Source organism: Pinus tabuliformis, chromosome 3_2 (assembly GCF_031772625.1).
Source record: "Pinus tabuliformis cultivar Carrire ecotype Pingquan chromosome 3_2, CPIR1, whole genome shotgun sequence".
NCBI classification, from domain to species: domain Eukaryota; kingdom Viridiplantae; phylum Streptophyta; class Pinopsida; order Pinales; family Pinaceae; genus Pinus; species Pinus tabuliformis.
Genome location: NC_142302.1, coordinates 1184937965 through 1184947197, shown reverse-complemented (window position 1 = coordinate 1184947197; position 9233 = coordinate 1184937965). Strand labels below are relative to the sequence as shown.

The 9233-nt window shown below is 37.3% G+C and overlaps 1 protein-coding gene across 1 annotated transcript; it reads left to right on the top strand.

Moving 5' to 3' along the window:
* The first annotated feature begins 3793 nt into the window (after positions 1 to 3793).
* LOC149184957 (uncharacterized) lies at positions 3794 to 8801 on the top strand. The gene is made up of 3 exons (XM_089415489.1): positions 3794 to 4060; positions 5389 to 8273; positions 8357 to 8801. The coding sequence occupies exons 1-3, from the start codon at positions 3794 to 3796 to the stop codon at positions 8799 to 8801; spliced, it is 3597 nt and encodes a 1198-aa protein (XP_089271615.1).
* The last annotated feature ends 432 nt before the right edge of the window (positions 8802 to 9233 follow it).

The following is a 9233-nucleotide window of genomic DNA, read 5'->3' as shown; positions in this document are numbered from 1 at the left end:
TGGCTGGAATTTAAATCTAGCTTAGGAAGTCTATGGTCTCCTATGTTATTGAGTTTGTGCTTTTACAACAGAAACCTAGTCATAGCTAGGCTCTCGATAGGGGAAAGACCCACTTCTATAAGGTGAATAAGATATGGTGTATTGCTTTTAATTTTGAGGTTATACACGCTTGTGGATTTGCTCAATCTTTCAAATGAAAAACTTCATAAATGTATTTAAAATTTATTTTGCAATTGTTATATTAATAATTTTTAATTCAAATATTTGTTTTCTTATTACAAAATAGTAATAAAATATTAGTTTCATATAAATGCCTTAAAACCATTTGTAAGAACTCAAACTAATTCAATTATAAAAAACATGACTAAGGTAGGTGGAAAAGAAACAAGTGTATCTAAATTAAACCATTAAATTATGAAAATATTCAATTAAACAAATATAAGGCACATAGGAAAAAAAATAGATTTGAGCTGAATTAATTTCTATTTAAAATATTTCTTTTTCCTATTAAAAAATAATAATAAAATATCAATTTGTAATATAAATATCTTGTAATATTTTTGTGCAAACTCAAACTAATTCAATTAAAACAACATGACTTCCAAAAGTATGTGTTAGAAAACAAATCAACCCAAGCTCAATTAATTTCTATTTAAAATATATATATTTTTTCTATTGCCAAATAATAATAAAATATCAATGTGTGATATAAATATCTTATAATCTTTTTGTGCAAACTCAAATTAATTCAATTAAAAAACATATCACTTGCAAATGTATCTTTTAGAAAACAAAGCAATGAGCTCAATCAATTTCTATTTAAAATATATATTTTTCCTATCACAAAATAATAATAAAATATCAATTTGTAATACAAATATCTTATTATCTTTTTGTGCAAAATCAAACTAATTCAATTCAAAAAAACATGACTTGCAAAAGTATTACTAAGCTCAATTAATTTCTATTTAAAATATATATTTTTCCTATTACAAAATAATAATAAAATATCAATTTGTGATATAAATATCTTATAATCCTTTTTGGAAAACTCAAACTAATTCAATTAAAAAAAAACTGGTTAGAAAACAAACAAACTTCATCTCAATTAATTTCTATTTAAAATATATATTTTTCCTAGTAAACAATAATAATAAAATATCAATTTGTAATATGAATATGCTATAATATTTTTGTGCAAACTCAAACTAATTCAAATAAAAGGAACATGACTTGCAAAGATATATGTTAGAAAACAAAACAACTTGAGCTAAACTAATTTTTATTTAAAATATTTTTTTCCCTATTACAAGATAATAATAAAATATTAATTTGTAATGTACCTTTTTGTGCAAACTCAAACTAATTCAATTAAATAAAACAGGACTTGCAATGATATTTGTCAGAAGACAAAGCAACCTCGGCTCAATTAATTTATATTTTAAATGTATATTTTTCCTATTACAAAATAATAATAAAATACAATTTTGTAATATAAATATCTTATAATATTTTTGTGCAAACTCAAAGTAATTCAATTAAAGAAACATGACTTGCAAAGGTATTTATTAGAAAACAAAACAATGTGAGATCAATTAATTTCTATTTAAAATATTCATTTTTCCTATTACAAAATAATAATAATAAAATATCAATTCCTAATATAAACATCTTATAATTCTTTTGTGCAAACGCAAATTAATTTAATTAAACGTCTTGCAAGGGTATCTGTTAGAAAAACAACATAAGCTCAATTAATTTCTACTTAAAATATTTATTTTTCCTATAACAAAATAATAATAAAATATCAATTTGTAATATAGATATGCTATAATCTTTTTTTGCAAACTCAAACTAATTCAATTAAAAAAAACATGACTTGCAAAAATTATATGTTAGGGAACAAAGCAACGTTAGCTCAATTAATTTCTATTTAAAATATTTATTTTTCATATTAAAAAGTAATATTAAAATATGAATTTATAATATAAATATTAAAATATGAATTTATAATATAAATAACTTATAAGGTTTTTGTGCAAACTCAAACTAATTCAATTAAAAAAAATATCAATCGCAAACTTATCTGTTAGAAAACAAAGCAACGTGAACTCAATTAATTTCTAGTTAAAATGTTTATTTTTCCTATTACATAATAATAATAAACTTTGTAATATAAATATCTTATAATCCTTTTGTGAAAACTAAAACTAATTCAATTAAAAAAACATGACTTGCACAGGTATGTGTTAGAAAACAAAGCAACCTCGGGTCAATTAAATTCTATTTAAAATATTTATTTTTCTTCTTACAAAATAATAATAAAATATCAATTGGCAATAGAAATATTTTATAATTTTTTTTTTTACAAACTCAAACTAATTCAATTAAAAAAAATGACTTTGAAAGATATCTGTTAGAAAACAAAACAGCCTGAGCTCAATTAATTTCCATTTAAAATATTTACTTTTCTTATTAGAGAATAATAATAAAATATCAATGTGTAATATAAATATCTTATAATCTTTTTGTGCAAACTCAAACTAATTGAATTAAAAAAACATGACTGGAAAAAGTATATTAGAAAACAAAGCAACTGGAGCTCAATTAATTTTAATTTAAAATATTTATTTTTCCTATTAAAAAATAATAATAAAATATCAATTTATAATATAAATATCTTATAATCTGTTGGTGCAAACTCAAACTAATTCAATTAAAGAAAACATGACTTGCAAAAATATTTGTTAGAAAACAAAGCAACCTGATCTCGATTAATTTCTATTTAAAATATGTATTTTCCTATTACAAAATAACAAATAAAATATCAATTTGTAATATTATAATATTTTTGTGCAAACTCGAACTAACTCAATAAAAAATACATAACTTGCAAAAGTATATGTTAGAAAACATAGCAAATGAGCTCAATTAATTTCTATTTAAATATTTATTTTCGCATTACAAAATAATAATGAAATATTAATTTGCACTATAAATATCTTATAATCTTTTGTCCTAATTCAAACTAATTCAAGTAAAAAACATGACCTGGCAAAGTATGGATTAGAAAACAAAGCAACATTAGCTAAATTAATTTCTATTTAAAATATTTATCTTTCCTATTACAATTGTAATAATATTGATGTAATAATAAAATATCACTATGTAAAGGGTGAAAGGCGGGAAGATGGTCTGCGACGCTGCGACGGAGCTCTGATCAACCCCGTGCCTCTGCCCTCGCCCCCAGGCTCTGCCTGGTCGGGCCTCCGCTGCGTTCTCGCCGTTTAGCGCGGACCCCTCCTACGGGGATCCGGCCGCTTGACGGTTTGTCCCTCCTGTTGTTCTCAGCGGGCCTGCAATGGCAAGATCCGCTTCCCCTCCTCCAGCTTCAGAGAACCCTGAGGTAATCTTTGCTTCTCTTCTGTCAGAGCCTTTAGATGTCAGACCTCGCCCCTCATTAACAAAGTTCATAAAAAAGCTGGATGAGATCCCTGAGGTGAATCTACCTCCTTCCCTCCCAAGGAAATCGGCAATAGCTTTATCAGAAAGAGGCCTTGTTGGATAGTTCACTGGTCTTTGGCCATCTCCAAGAACTGTCCAAAAATGGGTGGAGCGCAACTGGAGCACAATGATCCAAGGAAAGATCGCCATCAGATTCTGTGGGCGAGGATACTACACCTTCCTGTTCGAGACTAAAGAAGACAAGCACCTCATCTTCCGCAATGGACCTTACTTCATGGATACAAGAGGTCTCTATCTGAACAGATGGACCCCGGACTTTGATCCGGAAATGGACATTCCCAACGCGGTCCCCGTTTGGGTGCGCCTCCCCCATTTGCCCCTGCACTGCTGGGGGGATGAATCGGTCAAAGCGATCGGCAATGCAGTCAGAAAATATATAGATAGATCGGAACCAAGGGAGAATATGCATGCATGCGCAAGGATCTGCGTTGAAGTTGATCTTGGGAAAGAACTGCCAGAAGCCATTAAGTTAAAGGTGGATCAATGGATGCACATTCAGCAGCTGGATTACGAACAACTGCCCTTCAAATGCAAGGTATGTCACGAGTACGGTCACTTTGCCAATAGGTGTAGCAAGTTAAAAGTAAATGAAGTAGAACATAATGAGGAAAATGCCGAAGTACCATGGGAACAAGTTAAAAGGAAAAAGTCCTCCTCTAACCCGGGCAACAGCTCCACAGCTCCTCCGGCAACAAGTCATCCTCCCCCTCCTCCCCCTCCCTCCTCAGCTTTCCCCTCCTCCTCCAACCCCTTCGAATCCCTGACAGCTGAAGTTCCGCCCTCCCCTCCCCAATCCCCCCGCCCAGCCTCTCCATGCTCCAACCCTCCTCCCTCCCCGCCTCCCACCATCGAAAGAATCCTCACTAGAAACAAAGCTAAAGAAGCCAACCAGCCATCCGATCCCCCGAGAAAAGTTGGTCGAAAAACGAATAAAGAACTAAGGGACGAAACAACAGCAAAGGAGATGGCAACCGGTACTCAACAACCCATGGATTCATTCCTAGGCAAGCTAAAAGGAAGCGGCGAAAAGGCCAAGGAGAAATCAGGATCCCACCCCACAACTGGTAAATAATGAACTTGGTCTCTTGGAACTGTAGGGGGATCGACTCTTCCTTAAAGCTGAAAGAAATCAAGGACCTTATAAATCAGGAACAGCCAGACATTCTCCTAATCTAGGAGACCAAAACCACCGAGCAGGACTTTCTGCTTCAAACCCAAAGATTCAAAAACTACTCAGGCATATCAAAAGGTTCAGATGGGGCTTCAGGAGGAATAGGAACATTATGGAACAAAAATAAGTGGGAAATCATCAACTCACAGCTATGCAACTGGTGGATCAGAACAGACCTAAAGAACAAAAGCACCCAAGAAGTTTATTACATTTATAATATATATGCACCTAACCACTACAGAGACAAAGCCAGCTGTTGGAACTCTATAGAAGCGGATCTCACCACTATCCACAGTAGCGGGATAATTCTTGGGGGAGATTTGAATCTAATTAGGCAGGTGGAAGAAAAATATGGTGGGAACTACCATGCAGATCCATCGAGAGACAAGTTAGAAGCCATCATTCAGCTCTTCAATCTGATCGACACTCCTCTGTCGAATGGAAAATACACATGGACTAATAAGAGAACAGGATCACACAATATAAAAGAGAGGCTGGACAGGTTCCTAATTCAGGAAGGAGTAGCAGGTAATTTCCAAGCAATCAGGAGTCATATAATTCATGGCACAGCATCGGATCATAAGGCCGTGGTCCTCACCTTGGACAAAGGAATAAACTTAGGTCCTCTTCCTTTCAAATATAACAAAGCCTGGGATTCCCATGAAGATTTTCGCACCCTTGTATGAAACCAGTGGGAAAATGAAGTATTAGGCTCGCCACATTTCGTATGGGAAACAAAGCTAAAACAACTTAGGACAGTTATAAAGCAATGGGCGAGGGATAAGGCAACCTCGGAAAGGAAAAAGAAAACAGAGCTGATAAAAGAGATGGAAAGCTGGCACAAAGAAAAAGAACAGACGCAATACACAGCAGAGGACTTAGAGAAGGAAAAAAATATGTACAAAGAGCTATATCGACAAAACCGAGTGGAGGAAGAGGAGCAAAGAATGAAATCCCGCTGCTTATGGTTGAAAGCTGGGGACAAAAACACTTCTTTCTTTCACAATAATGTCAAAATCAGAAGAGCCAGCAATCAGATAGACAAAATCGAAGTGGAAGGGAGAGAGCTGAAGGAACAAGAAGACATTAAGAACACAACATTTAATCACTTCAAGGCTCTTCTTTCGGCAAATCCCCAACAATATGACAGCGAGGCATTTCTAAGTGTAATAGAGAGCAAAATAACAGAGGACCACAATATCAAATTGGAGCAAGAACCCACAGCAGAAGAAATTAAAGAAGCCACCTTCAGCATGCAGCAAGATAAGGCTCCGGGGCCGGACGGATTTACAGTGGCATTCTACAGGCAGCATTGGGAAACTATAAAGAAGGATTTTGTGAGAATGGTTAAAAATGCCTTTAAAAAACACAAGTTGGGGGACAACACAAAGTCTTCACACATAGCTTTGATTCCCAAGGAAACAAACCCCAAATCCTTTGATAGGTTCCGGCCCATTTCGCTCTGCAATGTATCTTACAAGATCATAACAAAAATAATTGCCAACAGGTTAAAGAAATTCCTCCCTCTTCTAATTTCAGAGAATCAGGGCGGCTTTGTTCCACAGAGGCAGATCACAGACAATGTTATCTTAATCCAGGAAGCCATCCATAGCATTCACAACAGAGGAGATCGTGGAATGATCATCAAACTAGACATGGCCAATGCTTTTGACCGAGTGGACCACTCCTTCTTAAGTGCAGTCCTAAAAAAATTTGGTTTCGCCTCCAACTTTGTTAACATAATCAGCGGGTGTATCTCCAATCCATGGACTGCCCCGCTGATCAATGGTCGACCCAGCAAATCCTTCAGAAGTTATAGGGGGCTAAGGCAAGGCTGCCCCATCTCCCCTTTCCTTTACATTATCATGGCGGAGACTCTCAGTGTTCATCTCGAAAATCTTCGCAACAAAAAAGAAATCACAGGCATACGCATTGAAAGAGGAATAAAGGAGATAAATCACTCGTTATTTGCAGATGACACTTTATTAATTGGGGGAGCCTCCAGTTTGATGGCTAGGAGGTTCAAAAGAGTTTTGGATGCATTCCTCCAAGCTTCTGGAGGCAAACTGAACAACAGGAAATGTAAACTGTACACTTGGAATGTGCCCTACCAGACACAGCAAAGAATAGCCCAAATTCTGGACATTCCACTACAAAAAAATTGGAGCTCCTTTCCTTACTTGGGTCTGCCTTTGGCAAAGGAATACATCAAAGCAGAGGTCTGGACAAATCACATTGAAAAGATGAGAGGCCTACTCCAGAGCTGGGGCGCCTCCCGGCTAAACCTAGCTGGCAGAACCATCCTTATAAAGGCTGTCCTCTCAGGCCTCCCAATTTACCAATATGCGATAATTATGGCTCCTGCTAGTATCCACAAACACATGGAACTCATGATGAGAAGTTTTCTCTGGCAGGGAGGTAAACAGGACACAAAGAAATTCAGCCTCATCAACTGGGAACAAGTCACTCTTCCTTACGAAAAAGGAGGCCTCTCCATAAAAATTCCAAGCCTTTCCAACCAGGCGCTGGGGCTCAAACTGATCTGGAGGATACTCACAGAAAATGGCTCGTGGTGGGTGGAGACAATAAAAAGAAAATATCTCAGAGGTCCAAATTCCAACATCCTCAATGAACCAATAGCAGATAGGCCTTGCACTCCGATGTGGCGTCTCATCAAGAAAGTTTTGGCCCACTTCAGAGAAAATGTCTCCAAGCTTCCAGGCAACGGAAAGAACACCAAGATATGGTCTGACAGAATAATGAACTCCAACCCAAGAAACCTTCTTCAAGAGCTCAGGCCCCTGCAAGCTTGGATGGAGGAACGAAAGATAACCACCCTGTACGATATATCTCTGTGGAACCAAAATAGATGGCTTGCTTGGAAAGATCTGCACCTCCCTCTGGACCTCAAAGAGCTATGGCTCACACTGAAGCTTTCACTATCTGGATCAGCACCAACCAACAAGGAGAACGAGGATAGATACATCTGGGACTCTGGTGGAGGGTCCTTCTCAGTAAAAGAAGGATATAAATCATTACAAAATACAACTCCTGTAGCAAATTGGAACCTTCACACAGCTGCTTGGAAGACAGAATGCCTACCAAAGGTAAAACACTTCAATTGGACCCTCTTAAAAGGGAAAATCCTTACAGCTGAGAATTTGAGAAAGAGAGGAATTCAAGGCCCATCGATATGTTGCTTCTGCCGAGCAGAGGAGGAGTCTATTCAGCACTCCTTCCTACTTTGCCCCTTCGCTAAAAGTTGTTGGAAACAGTTAACCAGCCCCTTGGAGATACGAGGAACCCACGCTCAGATGCACAATCTACAGAAGAACTGGAAGAAAGATTTCCCTCATACTAGAAAAGGCAAGAATAATCTAATCAGGGTATGGAAGTGCATCCCTGCATCCCTTTGCTGGAACCTCTGGCTAGCCAGGAACAATCACGTTTTTAACAACAAAATGCCTAAACTAGACAATGTCATAGCAAAAACAATTGCTAACATTTCTAAAGCTGTCAGCACTAACTTCATAGCTTCCCCAGACCAGACGAGCTGGGCTCAAGAAGAAAGGGATTGGTACAGTAAATTCAACATCAGCCACTCTCAGAGTCCTCCCCCCAGAGCAAAGCACATTAGAAGCATTCCAATTGGAAACTCAGGGGAACGAAAGAAGAGATAAGTCAATGGATTTCAAACCAAAATCGCCCCCTGCTCTTCTTTGATGGCGCATCAAAGAACAATCCCGGAGCAGCGGGAGCAGGAGGCTTAATTAAAGATCATAAGGGGAATCCCATTTGCAGCTATGAATGGGGACTTGGAAAGGCCTCGAATAACGCAGCCGAAGCCTACAGCTTACTTCTAGGCACCGAAATTCTTTCCAGATTGGGATTAAGGAATGCCATCATTATTGGGGACTCGGCCATCATCATCTCAGCTATGAGCACAGACAAAGAATTCAGCAAAGCAGGCCTCAACAACATAAGGATAAGGATTACTGATAACATCAGAAGTATGGGTGAAGTATCCTTTAGGCACGTGCTAAGAGAAAATAACGCAGAGGCAGACTCCTTAGCAAGTAGGGCAGTCAACAGACAGCATGGATAGGTCAGTGAGAATGAAAGAATATATGAAAGGGCGATACCATAAGAAATCAAACTGCCAGAAAGCACATCAGAACAGCATCTCCGGATTCTGTCATATCAGCAATCACTTCATCGGTCTCTCATCCCTCGATTCTCCTTTCTCCTTCTCACCGCCGTCTTTCTCCTCTCCCTTCGATCCCAGAGCAAAGCACTCTCAATCCTCTCGTGATCTCCCCTCTGACTTTTCAGGTAAACATCTCTTCCGCCCATCTGGAGAATGCACTTCGAATCTGAAGCAAGATCCGCTCCCAGTTCCTGCAGGAAAAAATATCCCGCTCTTTCATCATGAATGGTCCCCCCCTTCCCTTTATATCCCCTCTCCCTCCCCCGATTTCCTCAGAAACTCATTGCCTCTTCAGTTTCAGATTGGTAGAGTTGGGCGTCCTGAGCGTGG

Excerpts from the sequence above, each read along its gene's own strand:
- LOC149184957 (XM_089415489.1), top strand. The coding sequence starts at position 3,794 with ATGGACATTCCCAACGCGGTCCCCGTTTGGGTGCGCCTCCCCCATTTG. Across the intron at positions 4,061-5,388 it reads AACTGCCCTTCAAATGCAAG|TGGGAAAATGAAGTATTAGG; the intron begins GTATGTCACGAG and ends GTATGAAACCAG. Across the intron at positions 8,274-8,356 it reads GCTCAAGAAGAAAGGGATTG|GGGAACGAAAGAAGAGATAA; the intron begins GTACAGTAAATT and ends TTGGAAACTCAG.